The 18621-nt window shown below is 40.4% G+C and overlaps 2 protein-coding genes across 2 annotated transcripts in view; both read left to right on the forward strand.

Moving 5' to 3' along the window:
• The first annotated feature begins 107 nt into the window (after positions 1–107).
• On the forward strand, positions 108–10622 carry METTL16 (methyltransferase like 16). Its single transcript, XM_035314739.1, has 9 exons — positions 108–351; positions 449–648; positions 1983–2123; positions 3826–3941; positions 4705–4847; positions 5864–5933; positions 8023–8112; positions 9012–9185; positions 9279–10622. Exons 1-9 carry the CDS (start codon positions 224–226, stop codon positions 9894–9896), a joined length of 1680 nt encoding a protein of 559 aa, XP_035170630.1. The 5' UTR covers positions 108–223; the 3' UTR covers positions 9897–10622.
• Positions 10623–11008: 386 nt separating this feature from the next.
• POLQ (DNA polymerase theta) overlaps positions 11009–18621 on the forward strand; it is a 53304-nt gene continuing 45691 nt past the window's right edge. Inside the window, exons 1-4 of the mRNA XM_035314737.1 lie at positions 11009–11253; positions 13584–13766; positions 14882–15012; positions 16419–16575. Coding sequence (XP_035170628.1) covers positions 11088–11253; positions 13584–13766; positions 14882–15012; positions 16419–16575 — 637 coding nt within the window. The 5' untranslated portion in view covers positions 11009–11087. The remainder of the gene's footprint in view (positions 11254–13583; positions 13767–14881; positions 15013–16418; positions 16576–18621) is intronic.

The following is an 18621-nucleotide window of genomic DNA, read 5'->3' on the forward strand; positions in this document are numbered from 1 at the left end:
GACCCATCCCCTCAAGATGGCGGCTGCCCGCTCCTCCCTCACGGCAGCACGCACCGGGCCGCGCCCCCCCACGCTTCTCCTCCCCTCCCCCCGCCGTCCCACCTTGGTACGGCCCGGTGGCCCGCGGAGCACGTTGGGAGCCGCCCGGGCGAGCGCACGGCGCTGTGGCGGCGGGGGAGGACGGAGGTAACGGGAGGGGAGCGCCCCCCAGCAGCTGGCCGCCATGGCCCTCAACAAGTCGATGCACGCCCGCAACCGGTACAAGGACAAGCCGCCAGACTTCGCGTACCTGGCCGGCAAGCACCCCGAGTTCCGGCAGCACGTACAGACCACCCTCTCCGGCAGGGTGAGGTAGGAGCGGGGGGGGGCCGGCCCGAGCTCGGCGTGTGAGGGGGGAGCGGGCCGGGGGGTGTTGGAGCCGCTGCCGGCCGTTGTTTGTTGCTTGCAGCCTGAACTTCAAGGACCCCGAGGCGGTGAGGGCTCTGACGTGCACCCTGCTGAAGGAGGACTTCGGGCTGACGATTGACATCCCCCTGGAGAGGCTGATCCCCACCGTGCCCCTCAGGCTGAACTACATCCACTGGGTGGAGGACCTCATCGGCCATCAGGGCGCTGACAAGGGCGCGCTGAGGCGGGGGATCGACATAGGTACTGGCGTAAGGCACAGCGGTTAAGTTGTTGTTTGCTGCGAGTGAAAACGAGCTGATGAGATAAGTTATGCATCAGTAACAATGCTTTACTTTTGAGAAACAAACCTGAAATACCATGATGGTGAAACTGGCAACCTAACCTCATTAGTATTTCATCTGGCTTTGTGGTGGGCAGTATTTCTCTGCACAAACCCAGGAATAACTAGCAGGCAGTTCTTTGGCTCTTTCTGGCCCTGAACTCCTTTGAATGGCTACATTTTTTTTCTCTTCCTTGTCAATATAATACCTCAATTCTTTCATTTTTAGCTTGGTTTCCAGTAGACGAGCTCTAAGGTTTACCTCGTCATGTGGTGCGTGCACATCTGCTTTCCTTTCAGAACTTTTAAACTTTTAGCCAACTTCAACACGTTTTGATAATAGGTAGCATTTTCAAAAACAATTTCCATGGACTTCATTGCAGTAGGTAGCTAAATAGAAGAGAGAGATCCTTTACATTACCGAATTATTGAAAAAAGTTTGCAGTCAGTTTTCATATTCTAATTCAGGGAAACCAGTAGGTCATCCAAGAATAACATAAGAGAAGCCCTGGAGATAACTGTGCATGCTTTTGCAAGCTTACTGATGTTTTTTTCTATGCTTCAATAAGTCCCTATAATAGTAGTCTCCTGCTATATCTCTGAACTCTGTTTTTGTAATGGTGAGATATTTATTCTTTTTACTTGTGCCCATTAACTTTAATCCTAAATTTGACTGTCACTGGTAATTGGACTGCCAAGATGTGGCATACTTTTAAAAATAATTCATGTTGTGCTATGAAGTATTTTTCTTTGTTACTAAATTTTATCTCTTTTTTTTTTAAGATATCTTAATTGACACCCCATTTATTGTTTTATACTTTAGGGAAAAAAAAAAAGTAATGTAACAGGATATATGTGTGGTTGCTGTATGCATCAAAGTAAAATTATTTGTGATAGATAATAGAAAAATGCAGAAGAAAAATATTTTTGTGATTTTTTTTTTAAAGTAAAACAATATATTTGGCTCTCACAGTATGAATTAACCATTGTAGAATGTTTAAGAAAATAAGTTGTTTACTAGAAAACTTATTCCAAGTAGCGTTGCAGTGTTCTTTATTTAAAAGCATGTCTTTGACAAGGCTGTGTTTTAAATAAAGAAAATAAAGTTCATTAAATAACTGAGTAATGGGTGATAAGTGGTCAGTGTTTTCCTGAAATTAGTTCTTTTTGTTGTAAAAAGTACATAGTTAGCAGCTATGCTGTATGTAATGCCAGAGACTTATTTTGCCTTTTTCATGGCTTTTTGCATCCTCAGGGACAGGGGCATCTTGCATATACCCATTGCTTGGATCAACTTTGAATGGCTGGTATTTCCTTGCAACGGAAGTGGATGATATGTGCTTCAACTATGCCAAGAAGAATGTGGAACAGAATAACTTGTCTGATCTTATAAAAGGTATGATGTAACATATACGTAGTAAAGTACAAATATTGTGACCTATTTTTCTGCCATGTTCAGTGGCTTATCAGAGTTAGTATTCTTGCCAAATGACATGCTCTGTTGTTTTTACTGACACAGAGTGTTCACTAAGGTCCACTTATGCTTAAACAGAAAGTCACAGCTTGTGCAGAATGAGAAGTGTGGATAAAGAACTATTCATCTTTACAAAAATCTGAAAGTTAAGCTTTATCCTAGAGGGTTTTTCTCCGTGTTTTTTTTTTTTTTTTCTGTTATTGAAGTATTTCTTAAGAGTTCATGCTATTTCTGCTGCTAGGAGACATGGAGTTGCTCCCCTCAAATAATGCCCATGACACTGGTATGTACACTTTGCTTGTACAGAGGCCTTAGACCTCCTTCCTGAATGAGGTCTTAACAATGCCTGTGGTAGTAGCAGAATGCAAGAGGATGCAAACATTTCTGTGAGAGCTCTATACCCTATAAAGCCGGTCCATTATTCAGCTTTGAAGCAAAAACTTCGGTTCTGCTAGTTTTTGAAACATTTTTACCCAAATGTTTTCTTCTTGGCATGTCTTCCATGTCAGTCTTGAAGATGCAAGTCTCAATGTGGGGAACAATGGCAGCATTCTGTTCTGGCTGTTAGGATTCTCAGTGATGTGGTGGTGTTTCACTTTACCGGTAAAACCTCTGTCAAAGGGAGATATCTCAGGTGAAGCTGTAGTGCCAAAGGTGATAAGATGGAGTGACAGCGACTGACTGCTGTTGACGAGAGCTACAGGCAAAGGCATTCCCCTGAGGGCACCTGTAGTGAGTTGCTGCCTGCAACTTCTTAATTCCTGGGTCTGAATTGTTTAGCTAGAGCTGATACGCTACTGTAGTCAGTAACTTGTTTAGCAAGTCCTTTTCCAGTCAAATTGAAAATCATTCTGTGTCTTTTTTTTCCCTCCAAATGATTTTTGTCATGTTGTAAGAGCCTGTCTTGAATTTTTTGCTGAGCAGCTTGATTTGGAGATCATGTTGGGATATAACCTGTATTCTTCTAACTTCAGCAGAAAAGTTAATTCAGTCACAGTAAAACCAGCAGTAATGTAGTGATGATTTACTCATTGTATTGTAGCTTTTTTCTTCCCAGAGGAAAAAAGGTAATGTTTTTTTTGGCTGAAAGTGGAATACTGCAGTCAGTAACATTCTTCCAAAAAGAATCTTTTCTATATGTGCAAAACAAGAACTGATAATCCTGGGGATTAACTGTAAATGCTAAAGTTTCAAAAGCAAACAACAAAAAATGTGGAGTCGCATGTGTATTTTATTGGAATGGGATAATGTGCAAAATTTATTGTCTAGTCTCAGACAAACAAACATCAATACCCTGTATGTGATGGTAAGTCAAGATATTTTCATAAATTTGAACTCTGATAGCTTTTAAATTTGTAATTGTATCTGAGAGCTCAGTGTAACTCATGCAGTTCCTGTTGTTTTAAACACTCATGTCTCGCGTTACTACTGTGTCATGCTTAAAGGCTGTTTATATGCTAATCCTTAACTTAGTCTTTATTTGCATGCTGATGTTACGTTTTTTGTAGACTGTATTGTTAAGTGCAGTTTTAGTACAATATATTGTTTCAAGAAACACTGAAACACAAATGACATGCTAGATAAAATACAAAGTTCTGTACTGACTACATCTGTTTTCTATTAGTGGTTAAAGTACCACAGAAAACTCTTCTAATGGATGCACTGAAAGAAGAATCTGAGATCATTTATGATTTCTGCATGTGCAATCCCCCCTTTTTTGCCAACCAGCTGGAAGCGAAGGTAAGCTAGCAAACTAAAGCAAGTACTTACTCCAGTGTTCAGTGAGTGGGAGGATAGCGACAATTTAACTTCTTCCTCTGGGGAAAGTTCAGTGGAAAATCCCAAACCATTACAAAATAGCATTGAAGTTTTCTCCTTCCTTACCCCTCTTGCCCCAAAGGGATATTGATAAACTTAATCACTACCCTATCTGAAGTGGAGGGTGACCAGTGGACTTCTTTCCATGAGTTCTTACCATCTTATAGAATTAGTTTAGAAAATACACAGCCACTAAATCTGAAATCAAGGAACCATTATATAATGGTGTGGTGGAATCCATCTTTGGGAGTTGTGCCTATCTATTTTTTTTCCTTAGTGATTTAGGCAATGTCATACAGCACAGAGCTGTTCTTGCAAAACTCAGTGCAGTCAGAAACTTCATTCTGTAATATGGGTCAGTAGAAAAAAAATGCAAGTGTGAAATTAAATGATGTAGATTGCAGTTGTGTAGATGCATGTAATCAGCGTGTCTTTTGTATTGCAGCCACATATTTCAGGTTAGCAGGATACTGGTGTGTGACAAGTAACTTACTATGTTTGGGATTGAAAGGAAATTACTCGGTTATGCTTATTTTGAATAGTCTTTGTCTAGTATCCATGGTGGCAATGTGGGGGAGTAACCTGAGGTGGTAGTACTTGCTACTAACGAGATTAAGGCAGGATGCAGTGTACAGAGAAGCCTAACATTTCGTTAAAGTCACTTCAACTGTTTGTTCTTATCCAGGGAGTAAATTCTCGAAATCCACGGCGTCCTCCTCCAAGTTCTGTAAATACAGGAGGGATTACAGAAATCATGGCTGAGGGGGGAGAGCTGGAATTTGTGAAAAGAATTATTCATGATAGTCTACAACTGAAAAAGAGGTTACGGTAGGTGTACTCTTCCAGTTAAACTTTTATCTGCTGCTTTGGTTGAAATAATGTGAAAGAGATATTTTAAGTAAGGAAGCAAGGAATGTAGCCATGTTATCTATTTGGTTTCTTTAATGATACACACACATCAGTAATTTAGTCTCAGTTTATATAAAATTAATTTTTCCAGAGTGTCAAACAGTTACTGGTTGATATGGAATATATTTAAAGGCAAGAGGCAAAAAAGCCTGAAGCAGTGACAGTTGTAGCTTGCAGCTCAACTAGCACACATGTTGGCTGAAGATGGCCAGTGTTTATTTTTAGGGGCTTCTGGGATAGGAGTATTTATGTCAATGCCTAATAATCTGTTCATTGCTTAGAAGTTTCTGTCTTTTCATGGTTGAATTTTGGTAACTCTGCAGATTTACCTACTAAAGGGCGCAGTTGTACTGAATGCTATCTTGGGTGAACGTAAGCTGAAATAAAAATCGTAGTAAGACTTTTGAACAAGAAAAACAGATGGCATGTCTTAATTTTTTTCCCTGTTTCTTTTTTTTAATTCCCATCATGAAATATGGGTTAGGTGATGTGAACCCAGATAATGAGTTATGAATGAGCAGAAGTGGTGGTCAGTAGGTCTGCTGCTTAGGCAAAAATCCTTATCAATAACTGAATATTCCTTTTCATGCTGATTCATGCTCCAGAGAAAGTGGAGAAATTAAAACAAATTATTTTAAGGGGCAATATCTTCCACATAAAGTCACTCTTTGAGACATGATTCTTGGTTGTTTAGATGCTGTTTCAATATTAGTCTTACTGCGTTTTCTAAAAACCAGGATTCCCCTCACCATTTTTTTTCTCCTTCTATCCTGATTCATGTTATACTATGTCCTAAACTCTGTTTAAGAGTGTAATTTTGTTGTTTTGTTTTTAAATCTTGTATTGTTCGTGCAGTTTTCTGATCCAAGTTGTTCTTTCTGTGATTTTCAGTTGATGTATGTTTATAAAACACTTTATTAATATATTGTCTGCAGATGGTACAGTTGTATGCTGGGAAAGAAATGCAGTTTAGCACCATTGAAAGAGGAACTTCGAATTCAGGGGGTAAGTTTTTATGAAGTCGTGTATATGTTCAGTTCAATATACACTGTGTTCCAATGTGTGTGTGTAATTATTACTGATTATTTTTTGAATTATTATTTACAAGAAAAAAGTGGTTCTTTATTAGGCAAGCACTCAAAGCAGTTGAGATTTAATTGCTGCAGGATCAAAGACGATAGATAAATTGTGCTCTATCATCTTCCTCTTTTTTTCTCCTGTTTTGTCTCTGTCATTTGTAGAACTGTCTTCATTCTTTGAGAACTTAAAGGGCTTCTGTCTTAAAACAGTCTTAACAAAGTTGTTGTAAACATTTTTTGCTTTCTTTTAGTTAGCATGCGATCTATCTATTTGGTTGACAACATATATTGTAACATTTATTTTTAAAGGAGAAGTAGTTTTAATCATTTAATTCACTAACAGTTGAAACTGGTGTTAGTTGCCAAGACGAAGAACTGGAAAGACCAGGAAAAGGCTGAATGAACTTTAGTTAGAGAAATAAGTCTCATGTCGTCTTTCCTATACGTTGAAGAATGTGCTGTTACTATGGTCTCTGACATCTGCGTAGCTCTTTTTCTGAGCTAATACTATAACCTCCCCATTTAAAAATTCCTGCCTTGCTCTGACAAATGTTTTACAACCTAGCCTTTTCTCATTGAATCACCTTTTGAATATCGGAATAGTTTCATCAATGAACTGAAGAATCCTGTTCAACTGATATATACAGTTTAAAGTTAATTACCAACTTCTGTGTTCTGTCATCGTTTTCTTTTGTGTCTATTCTGGCACCAAATAAAATGAAACCTTGTGCTAGTGATATCTCATGCAAGAAGGATGTGCACAGGACTTTTTTTTATGGCTTGCTGGAGGAAGCATAGTCTTTTATGATTTCCCCTGCACAGAAAATGAGTATGAGATCTCTCCTTGCGTATGTATGGTGGGGAGTAGAAGGAAGGAGAATGCGTGGTGAAATCAGTTATCAGAAAGATGAACTACAACCCACAGAGAATCCCTAAACTCGGTGCAAAAAGCAAACACTGAACCCGGCACCAAATTTGACATACCTGACTTTCTTCCCTGTTCTTGTATTGTTTGCACCTCAGTGAAATGAAAGAAATCCTTGTCAACCATGTACAGAGAAGCTGAGGTTTTGTTTTTGTATTTTTGATACTACCAGTTTAATTTTTTTTCATAATCTCTGTTGTAATAGAGCTGGTATGATGTTTGTTTCAACCATGCACGTGCTATATTGTGATTCAGGCTAGAAGGCAGTGTATGCGTTCAGAAAGTCCGCTCTTGTTGAGACTGTCTTGATGTTTGCTGTATTTATTGGGCATTTTGATAGAATTAGAATACAAACGCGGGAGTTCTTGGATAGAGATTTTTTCCTCTTTATTTTTTATTTTTTTGGAAGGCAGTTTTCAAAAGTAAGATTTCTATTTGCTTGATTTTGCTGTGCAGACCTGGAGCTTCAGAGTGAGCTGGGATTGTTGATACTTACCCTTGCCATTATATAGCACGTTCTCAAAACCATACCTAAATGCCTTATAGCATATGTGGAAAGTTAAACACCATAATTGGATCTGAGCTTTATATTTAAAGACAGTGTAAGTTCAAACTTGATCTTTTTATGGCAAAAGAGAGAGAAATGTTTCTGAGCACGTTTCTGCCATCTGCAGACAGTGAAGGGTTGGGTTTTCAGCCCTTTGTTGCCGTTGTTCTGTGTTCCTTTGCTACAGCAACGGGTTCAGTGTTCAAATGTGGAACAGGAGCAGGTCCTGAACAAGGAGAAGGATATGGTTTTCCAGAGACAGAATGCAGATGTTTGCTGGATCATCACACAGAAAGCGTAGCGTTGCATGTGTCTGAACTTGAGCTAGGAACTCTCAAAGGGCAGAGACGGGAAATTTTGGTTATTGGTATGAGCCTGGGTACTGACCAGCTTTAAGTGGCACTAACATGTATGAACTACGCCAGAAGGAATCTCCATTCCTGTCGTGAGAAAATAATTATGCTATTTTATTTTGCTTGAAAATGTGTGAAGTAGAACAACGTTTTTTATTGATATGAAGTTTTATATTGCTGTTTTACATAGGTTCCTAAAGTTACTCACACTGAATTCTGTCAAGGACGCACCATGAGATGGGCACTGGCGTGGAGTTTCTATGATGACGTACAAGTACCTGTAAGTAGCTTGATTTTGGTTGGTTTGTGATTGTCTGTGCCTCGTATTTGAGGAAGTGCCTCATGGGCTGTGCACGCACCTGCTGTGAAACAAGCTGTTCTTCAGAGTGGAATATCGATGGGCTGGGCTGTGTGGACAGTGGGATTTCTGACTTGGCTCCCAGTCTGTTAGCTGGTGTTTCTGATGATGCATGTATATCTGTGTTTAGGGAGGAAAAAAAAAGCCTGCAGGGAATTCCTGTGTGTTTGAGTGAAAGTAAGGGGCACTTGTAAGACAATTCAAAAAGCTGTTCAGTAGTATTAAAAATATACTGAGGTTTGGCCTAGATTTGAACTTAAAATTTCCCTCTGAGAAATTGTTCTTAAGTTGACATATAGATTCTGTTACCAAATAGAAACCCTTTTAATTGCTTTAGACCTGCCTACATGATTGTAAATGGAGCCTGTTGACTTTCACTAAGGTGAGCCAGTTGCTTTTTGATGAGCACATACTACAATACCAGCCTTAGAGAAGATCTTCCAAGTAAACATTCAGTGAACTTGGATCATGATGTGGATCTTGGGAATTGAGATCAGGTGTGGGTTCCCCAGAACAGTCACACTTTGTCAGTTCACAGTCACACTTTGTCAGTTCTTTCAATACTTTGAAAGAACCCGTAAAGCTTTTTGCGTATCATCTGAAGATAAAATCCCTCCCTCTGTCCATCAGGCTAACATAAAGTATATGCCACTGTCAGAGGTTTCTAATAACTCTTTGTAGTGAAGTGAAGCACAGGCTATGTCAATGACAATTTAGTGGCTATATTCTTTATCCACATGTATTCTGAGTACAAAAGTTATCCCACTAATATTGCATAGCATTGTAACTTTTTGGTGTTATGCTGGTTTTCTTTCTTCTAGTCACCTCCCTCTAAAAGAAGAAAGTTAGAAAAACCTCGGAAACCAATTACATTTACGGTCTTGGCTTCTACAGTCAAAGAGTTATCCACCAAAGCTGCAGCTATGGGCTGGGATGCTGTAGAAGCCATTGCTGTTGTTAGAGCCTGGGTAGAGAAGATTCTTGCTGATCTGAAGGTAAAATATTAAGTATTAGATGTTAGAACAACATCTTACTTTAAAGCATAACTTTGAATGAATAGTATGAATTTCTGCTGTCTTCTGCAACAGGTTCAGCATAAGCGTGTTCCCTGTGGAAAAGATGAAGTTAGTCTGTTTGTGACTGCCATTGAAAACTCCTGGATTCATTTGAGGAGAAAGAAACGAGAGAGAGTAAGGCAATTACGAGAACTTCCCCGAGCTTCTGAAGATGTTCTTCAAGCAATGGAAGAGGAAAAAAATGGCCAGAAAAGTGTGAGCAACAGTTCGGACTGTGAAAAACCCAAGACTGAAGACTCTGAAACAGGGTTTATGGCACCCGATGAGGATGTCCGCTTGACCACAGGTGACAAGCTAACGGAAGAATCTGCTGCCAAAGAAGAACATAGTGAGCATATGGAGGAGGAGGAGACAGAAGCAAAGCAGGCGGAAACATCATGTAACAAAGGTTCCAGTAATGCAAAGGAGGAACCACAGCCTTCGGAGGAAGCTAGCACTCCAGCAGTTGAAAAAGGGCAGAGTCCGAAAGAAACTAGTAGATGTTTTCTTTTCAAGTGTTTAATGAATGTGAAGAAAGAAGGAAATGATGTATTAGTAGAAATGCACTGGGTTGAAGGACAGAACAGAGACTTGATGAACCAGCTGTGCACATACTTACGGAACCAAATTCTTCGACTGGTTGCTAGTTAGCCCTTTTTCCCACTTCGGTAGAATGAGTCCTCAAATTTTGTAAACTTTTTAATGGTTTAACATTTTCAGTCAGCAAAAAAAAAATCCCCTTAAAAATTAGTAAAATGGAGATATTTTAAAAATATTTTTTTAAAACTTGCAAGGAGTACATGAAGTATCACTTCATGTCCAATGAAATGCTGGGAAATAATAGCTCTTGTACTTCAGTTACAAAACAAAATGTTACAGTGCAACATGTCTATGCTGTGGCCATTTCATCAGCAGTGCTCATTCTGGTCTTTTTTTCTGATGCAAAAGATAGATATATTGTTCCTAAGTAGGAATCTTTACTGAAACATGTTCTTTAATATTTTTCATACTAATGCAGGAAATTGTTACCTGCCTTGGGAATTGCCTTCTGCAGCTGAGTCCTCAGCTGAGGGTTTAAGTATGCCTCTGTTCCCTTGCTGCATTTACCTTTTGGGCTACAGAGTAGCAAGATGGATACATCCCCCCAACTGTCAATTCATTAAAAAAAAATCACTTTAGAAACACCATATGATGTATTTTTCTGGTGTTTGGGCTTTCAAACACTGAAGAGCTTACTCTAAGTGAGCATCTGTTTGTATAAACTTCATTTTAATGACTAAACATTGATGTCACTGGAGAGGTTAAATTAGTTGTACACTTTCAGAATCTGAAGAGATTATTTCTGGCTAGCTGACCTATTAAAAACATCGAAGTCTGTTTGTGCTATTCTGTGCTTATCCTTTAAGCCTGTTTTATGCAAGGATGATGAGCTCCGCCAGGTAAGCCTGTGTGCCTGTGACATGCTTGTTATTCTGAAGCAGACTGCAGTGTCTTGCTTTGTTAATTACCTCCATCTCCCACTTGTACAACATGAGTATTTTACACTCCTCAGTGTTGCTTAACCAAAACGTTTCCAAAAAGAAAACCAGTATTCAGCGATTAGGAGGGAAGACGAGTAATAAAAACGGCATCATTAGTGTAAAAGCAAGTTAGCGTCATCACCTTCAAAACGCGTGTGTAGCAGTACTGGAAGAATCTCAAGTCCCACTTGTGTACAGCATGCCAGGAAGAGGCAAAAGGTGTCACCGGGACCGAATTTGCTTTGGGGGAATGGACGGGGAGAAAAAAACCACCTCCAGGAGCTGCCCGGTGCGGCCGCTGGGGGCAGAGGCCGCCGTTTGAATGGCGCGGCGGGAAGATGGCGGCGCCCCCCATAACGGCGGCGGGGCGGCCGCTGCCCGCGGGGCCGGGAGGGCGGCACCGCTCGGTCCCCGGCCCCCCGGCCCGGCGGTGCTGAGCCCCCCGCCCGGCCTCAACCGCTCCCTGCGCGGCAGCGGCGGCTCTCCAGGTAGCGGCGGGGGGGCAGCGGGGCTGCCGGCGGCGCGTTGGGCTTGTGGCCGCCCTCGGGCCGGGCCGGGGGGAGCGCCCCTCGCTGTCCCTCAGAGGGAAGGGAAGAGGCTGCGGCTGGGTGCACGCCTGGGTAAAGGGGGGTGCGTTGTGCAAACGGGGCTCCGAGGGGCTTCCTCGGGCCCGTGCTGCTCCGCTGGGGAGGGAGGGAAGGCGGCTGAAGGCGGGCACGGTGCTGGTTCAGCGGCGGGTCCTGTTCTTGGCTTGGCCTCTAGGTGCTGCCCCAGCACAAGGATCGATGTAGCCTCTGTTCAGTGTGTGCGGTGAGGCTCACCTAAGTTGATTCAAGAGCACAAGAAGCTGGTGAAATGTACTAGATCTGCAAACATCGCATTAAGTGTCCCTAGCTAGTGCCCTGATACCTGCAAATGCAGGGGAGGGGGGTAGTTTTTCCTGATATCTCACCCTTATGTGCAACGCGTTTACACAGTGGCTTGTAACTTCATCTCTCGCAGTGTTCTTGTCACTCTTTATCTAAACGATTTACATCTCCCAGCCTCTTCTGCAGTCAGGTAGCATCTTCTCCCCAGCGTGGTTATGCAGTTTTGTCAGCTCCTGTGAATGGAGCTGAGCGAGGCGATGTATGTGTCTCCTTAGGACACTTCCTCCAGGAGGATTCAGTAAGCGGCGCTCGTGTGTGTTTAGCCTGACCCCAGATCCTGGAAGGGTTTTCCTTCAGATGCATCTAAATGCCCAGTGCTTCAAATCCAGCAACGTGTCTCATCCTCGTTTTGACTTTCTTAGCATTTTTCTAGTAGGTAACAGAAGTTAGTTCAGTACTACGCTTGTATACATGGCTCTTGAAAACTTGTTTCCTAAGGCACAAGTTTTGAAACTCGCGTTCAGTGCTAATCTAAATGTATTCTTCCAATGCTAGAATCATGTAATCCTTCACTCATGCTGTCTTTTACGTGAAGTTCACTGTTTTTAACTTTAGGCAAGAACCGTGAGATCCCTTTGTGCAGTCTGTTTGACTCTATTATTATATGGTTACAAATCCTAATTCTGCCGTACTGGTGGCAGTCGAGGATAGGCAAACCTGGTCTCCTCTAAATGCCCTGTGGGAAGCCTCTTCTGCTTGTGGCATACTTTTGTTTGTTCGCTTCCAATAGTGCTGAATGTTTTGTTTAGTATTTGTATAGTGTTTTGAGAGAGCTAAGCTATATCATCTTTTTTATGTATTTGTGCACAGGAGAATGGTCAAGTAGCAGTGATAGCTAGGTTGGGGTTAACCTCAGGAAGGTAGTTGCAGTTTTTCATATGCTGAGTTTAAATACTAGCAAGCATAAGCAGCCACTATTTTTCTGATCCGGCTTGCCCTTCCATTGTTACAACAATGGTGGAAAACTTATTCTAGATTGTTTCTTTTGAATGTGCCGGTAGAAATTGGTACAGTAGAGTCAGTACACACACTTACTTGTTTTTCAAATAGCTTTGATGAGGTCTTTTGCAAAATGCTGCTATGGGAACTAAGTAGTCGTGGATGATAGGGGAGGCATCGCTGTGTATCAGAAATCTGTTTTCTGTCTCAGATGAGGAAAAGGACGAAAGGTTTGAGTTATCCTAATGATTTAGAGAAAGGGAGAACCAGGGATGAGGCAATATCTGTAGCCAGCACAAAGTCATCTAGGGTTATAAAGACAAGAAATAGGCAGAAAGGAACTTGATTAAGCTAGAGGAACTGGCAATGTGGTAAAGATACTAACCAGTGCTGAAAAACAGAAGCGGCGCACATTGTGCAGAGTAGCTTGAGCTGCCTGTTTGTTTTATGTTAGTTATTTTAATTCATCTGTAAAGCAAAAAAAAAAAAAAAAAAAGAGCCTGGATAGTTCTATAATCTGTGAGGATTACTGAAGGATCAGTAGCAGTAATCTAAAAAGGAAACAGCCTGAGTAAGGATGAGATGGCAAATACTTTGTAATGCTGTTACACTAATCACCGCTGAAATTCTGCTTGAGTCTGTATTTGGTCATGGCTATTCTGTCTCAAAAGCAAATATCAGAGTGAGAGTTTGGTGAAGAAATTATTTGAACGTGGAAAACCTAATACAAGGAGAAATTGGCAAGATGATGTCAGAAGATATGAAGGATAAAACGTTCATAGGAAATATTGAAAAATACGGGGCAGATAGTTTGTTACCTTTCCCCACTATACAGAGCTTGTAAAGAAGTTTGACATTTGAGTATCTGACCTAAATGATGACTTCAGATTGAAGGAGGATACAGGATGATACTTTTTGTTTGTTTGTTTTTCCCCTCTTTCCACCCAAAGGGAAATATCAGCAGGTAAATGTTCCTGAAGACCAAGCAGACAAGTTGCTCCTTGCAAGCTGGGGTCTTCCGAAAGCAGTTCTGGAGAAATATCACAGTCTGGGAGTAGTGCAGATGTTTGAATGGCAAGCAGAATGCCTAATGCTTGGACAAGTTCTGGAAGGAAAGAACCTAGTTTACTCAGGTATGCAGAAACGATCTGACAGAAACGATCCCCCTGATTTTCCTGTGTTCATTCACAAGAACACGTTGCTGCTGAATAATGCCAATCTGGCAGGTAAAAGGTCAAGATCCTCTTTATTCTGGAGAGAATCTGTTAGGAGAAAATTTCTCTTTTCTGTTCCATTGCCATACCTCAGATCTGGCTTGATGGTCTCCTTCCCAGATGTGAGGAGAGATTTTCTTTTCCAACTTCTCTACTAGTGTTCCTTTAGAAACTGATAGTTAGGAGTCAGTTAATGATGACTCTGTCTTTTATTACAGACTAGGTCAGCCAGGAACTGAATGATACCAGTAACAGTAGATTTAAATACTTAGGAAAAATTTATTTATTATCAATTTTTTTCAGTCCCTTCATCATTTTTCTCAATCTAATTGGGGTGCAGGGAGGAGAAGAAGCAGGACTGGTGAGCTATAAATCTGTGGGAAACACCAACTCAGGGGGCGGTGAGGCACTGGCACAGGTTGCCCAGAGAAGCTGTGGATGCCTCATCCCTGGAAGTGCTCAAGGCCAGGTTGGATGGGGCTTTGGGCAACCTGGTCTGTTGGAAGTCTGTGCCCATGACAGGGGGATTAGAACTAGATGGTCTTTGAGGTGCCTTCCAACCCAAACCATTCTATGGTTCTCTGGCAATGATAGATGGCAACCAGCAACGTTCACCAAACAGGGCAGGGCAAACACATTTAGGGGCTAGGTCAGTAACGTGGTGGCTAAGGTCTTCTTTCCAACCAAGGGACTGTAGTGTTCTTTATTTTTTATTTTTTTCCCTCACTTGCTTATCTCTGAGCTGTTGTTGCTTCCAAAGCAGAGATGAGAGCACAAACTGTGGTTGCAGAGTGGAAGAGAATAGAAGAGAAATACTCTGCAATGCTCTTGACCCTTTATTGGGATAACTACAAATGTAGTTGTGACTGCGTGAGATGGGAATCAATTGAAGAGCCTTGCCCCAAATTCTCCTTGTTTTCTGTTCTCTTTTTATGATGCTGACTCTTTGGACTTTTTTTTTTTTTTTCTCTTTAAAAATTAATAAAAAACAAAACAAAACAACAACAACAAAAAAACAAAAACGTTTTTTTCAGCTCCTACCAGTGCTGGAAAGACTCTTGTTGCAGAACTGCTCATTCTGAAGCAAGTCTTGGAGACCCGTAAGAAAGCTCTTTTCATCCTTCCCTTTGTCTCTGTGGCCAAGGAGAAGAAATGTTATCTGCAGGTAAGCAACATGCAAAGAGAGGAAATGTCTGGCTTATAGCTGTTTTTTAAAATGAGGTTTTTGCATGGATTTGAGGGAAAAAAAATAATAATTTTGCAATATTGTTTCAGAAATGAATTGTAGTAGAATGAGATCAAATGTTAAATTGTTTGAGAAAAAAAAGAAAAATTTAGCCAAAAAGGGAAATTTCTAAAAATAAAACAAATAATTAAGGAGTAGATTAAAACATTGTATTTTTGACTGTTAGAGCGTTGTTATTTGCATGCATTAGCAGATTTTATAATATGCAATCTTAAAAGCAATTTTCTAATTAGAGATTGTGTCTAAAACACTGCAAAGGGGAGGTGTCAGCATAATCAGAAAGGAACTTTTTATTTTAGCTTTCCTTTGGGTGTTCCAGCAAAATTTTGTGCTTTTGATTTCACTTTGCTAAAAAAATATGTTCTGCCAGAATGTAGGTATGTCTGGGCTTCCTCATCTCAGATATTTAGAAACAAAAGTACAATGGGAACAGTCTTTTTAAAACAAACATTTTTTTTTTTTCCTGAAAGTTGTTCGTATCAAATATTGTTTCCATTAGATGATGTGCCAAAGAAAAATTAACAAAGGCAAGAACAAAATCAGTGGGTATTTTTGTTATAGTTTCTGACACTTAAGATATTTTGTATTTTATTAAACTGAGATGGCACCTTTACCTTGTAAATTGCTAGGAAATGTTACCAAGTGCAAAAGCTACTTGGTAGCTGTTGATAATGGAGAAAAGCTTTTTCTTTAATCTTGCAAGGCTGGAGAGTTATCCATGCTGTGTTCTACTACTTCTGGCCTAAGGTTTGGCTTTAGCTGCACACACTTGGAGTCGTACAGTGTCCTACCCATCTGCTTTAAAATATTTGTACCTTTTGTTACTGCAGAGCATAACGTGCCAAAGCTTTGGCAATACAGTAATACTAAATGAAAGAAAAGAATTTGCTCTTTTTTTGACTTTTAGCTAGGAGATGTGGTATTTCTGTATTCAGGGCCCAACATTTGGCTTTTGCCCCAGATTTTTCAGGAGCAAGGCTTCTTTATACACAGCCCACTGGTATTATAAATTGTTGTACTGTTTGTTCTCTAAACTTAACTCATGCTTTCATATGCATCCGTGTTCAGCACCTCTTAACTCAGTTATATTTGCTTTATCCTACAATGTGTACTGTATGGCTTCTGCTTTGGAAATAAAAAAATAATGACAGTGGTGTGTGGGGTAATTAGTAACAATTGCCTGAGCTATGGTTTTAATCTAATTATTTGGCATTGTAAGTGTTAGGGATTGTGGTTGTAGGATGCAGTCTTTATGTGATTTCAGTAAGCATTGGTCAAAATTCAGTTGTAACCTTGGCACAACATTCTGTGTCATTGGAAAACAGGCCCTGTTTCAGGAGGTGGATGTAAAAGTTGAAGGCTACATGGGAAGCATCTCTCCAGCTGGACGTTTTTCTTCTCTGGATGTTGCTGTCTGCACCATTGAGAAAGCCAATGGCCTCATCAATAGACTAATAGAAGAAAATCAAATGGACTCACTAGGTAAAATGCTACTGCCTCACCACTGGGGGGATGAGTTTTTTCTTTTACATAACCTGAGTACATGTGAAATTATGGGATAGTTTATATTTGCTCAGTTTCCTATGCAATAGACAAGCTGTACAGGAAAGCAGAACCATTTTTCTTCATCCAGAGCCTGTTAGGAACGCAGTCTGGACAGTTCTACATAGCTCAGACTATGGGGAGTGAGTTGGTAAAACTGCAGCTTTAGTCTGTCTGATGTGGATGACAATCCACATATAGTGATTATTTGCAATAAGCAGTGATTCTCACAGTGAGAAAATATCTTCTAATTAATGAAATTGAGTTATAAGTCTATGATGTGTTTGAGTCCAAGAATTTTTTGTTTGTTTGGGACAGAGATTGTGTACGTATGTTATTAATGGTTTACCTTCAGTTAGTTCGAAGAAGAGGAGGAATTATTTTCAGTGCTTGCTGGGGTCCAAATAATGAATACTTGGAGCTGCACTGGGTAGGCATGGTGACTAGAGGGGATGTGTAGCACTCATTTCTCTCTTGTAGTCGGCTCTAAAGCCCTGTCTTTGCAATGTAGACTTCTGGGCTACTACAGTCCTGATGACCACTAGATGATGGTGGTGTCCATTTAGTGCTTGGGAGGAGATATAAAACCTGAGGAGGCCCTGTGTTTCTAATCTGTATTTGGAGAGTCATGTTCTCCTAGCCCAATTAGAGGATTGTTCTTCTCTTTATTTGTCTCTTCAGTAAAACTATAACTGGTTGTATTTTACACAGTAATACTTCCCATCTTTGATCTGGCCTGTAACATAGCTTTATTTTAGAAATATAAAAATTGAAAAACTAGATGAGTATCAAGCTACTCTGAGACTTCCACCTCTAAAACTGCAGTTCCATGTTCATCTGGTATCATAATATTCTTTACCGTTGTATACCAGAAATGTTTTTTAAATACCATAGACAGTAAGGGAAAGAACACTTTGCAGATTTTATAAGAGTGTGAGATTGTGGGATAACACATTCACACCTGGACTACAGAGGCTGGATCACCATGAATTCTTAGACTGCCAGTGGGCTGGAAGATGAGTAGATGACCATGGCTGTGCAGCATTTTAAAACCATTTCAGTTAAAGCTGCTGCAGCCTGACCCAATTCTCAATTGCGTATCTTCATCCCTTCCTTTGCAAGAGAACTGATGATCATGCAGTTAGTTATTTAAATATATGGCTCAAAGTCTGATACTTTGTTTAGTTTTTTGTTTGTTTGTTTGTTTTAAATAGGCCTAGTTTGATGCTAGGTCAGCACGCTGTACATGCTGTACTGCCAGCACAAGGCAATGAGTGGGGTCATAATATCCTCATTTATGTTGGTTTGGGTGCCTTATATACATACCCAGTATACTAAAATGTATTGTTTAATAATAGCATCTTTCAGAAGCTGGAGATACGCCAAATTCCTTTGGTTGGCACCTCCATTCCATCACTACATCTTTTTTTGTGCTTTGTGAGAAGAATGTGCCTGAGATGAGTCATGTAACTCCAAGTACCAAGAGATATGTGACTCTTCTGAGGCACATTCTTCTCACAAAGCAGTATAACCAGGCACATGAATGCAGGATTTAAGTTTCAGTATTGCATCCCCAGCACTGATACCTCTTTAAAGCATGACATTTTTCTTACACCATTTGAAAACACCTCTACTGCAACCCTGTTTTCCCCTTGTGTCCCAACATGACCATACAGCTGAAATAAGAGTAATTTTTCTTCTTTGTGTTCCTATTTGAAAGTAATTTTAAAATTCAATTTTAGTTTAAAAAATCATCTTAAAAAAATGACAAATTTTCTGTTTGGAAATGCATCTTCATAAAAGCTGTAAAATAAAGGCAGGAGCTGAAAATGCCTTTTTAACTCTCACCTAGAGCAAGCTTGTCTAATACTGGAAGATTGTACACTGCCTTCTAATTAATTCTAAATTTAGACCACTTCGTAACAAGGGTGTTTTTATCTTTTGAGATGAGTTATTGGGAGATGACTGCAATTCTGGCTGGATTCC

This window comes from Oxyura jamaicensis, chromosome 1 (genome assembly GCF_011077185.1).
Source record: "Oxyura jamaicensis isolate SHBP4307 breed ruddy duck chromosome 1, BPBGC_Ojam_1.0, whole genome shotgun sequence".
Taxonomy (NCBI): Eukaryota; Metazoa; Chordata; class Aves; order Anseriformes; family Anatidae; genus Oxyura; species Oxyura jamaicensis.

Bases quoted from the DNA above. Each gene is read 5' to 3' on its own strand.
- METTL16 (XM_035314739.1), top strand. From the start codon at position 224: ATGGCCCTCAACAAGTCGATGCACGCCCGCAACCGGTACAAGGACAAG. The intron at 2,124-3,825 runs GTATGATGTAAC...GTTTTCTATTAG, and splicing joins CTTGTCTGATCTTATAAAAG to TGGTTAAAGTACCACAGAAA. The intron at 8,113-9,011 runs GTAAGTAGCTTG...TCTTTCTTCTAG, and splicing joins ATGATGACGTACAAGTACCT to TCACCTCCCTCTAAAAGAAG.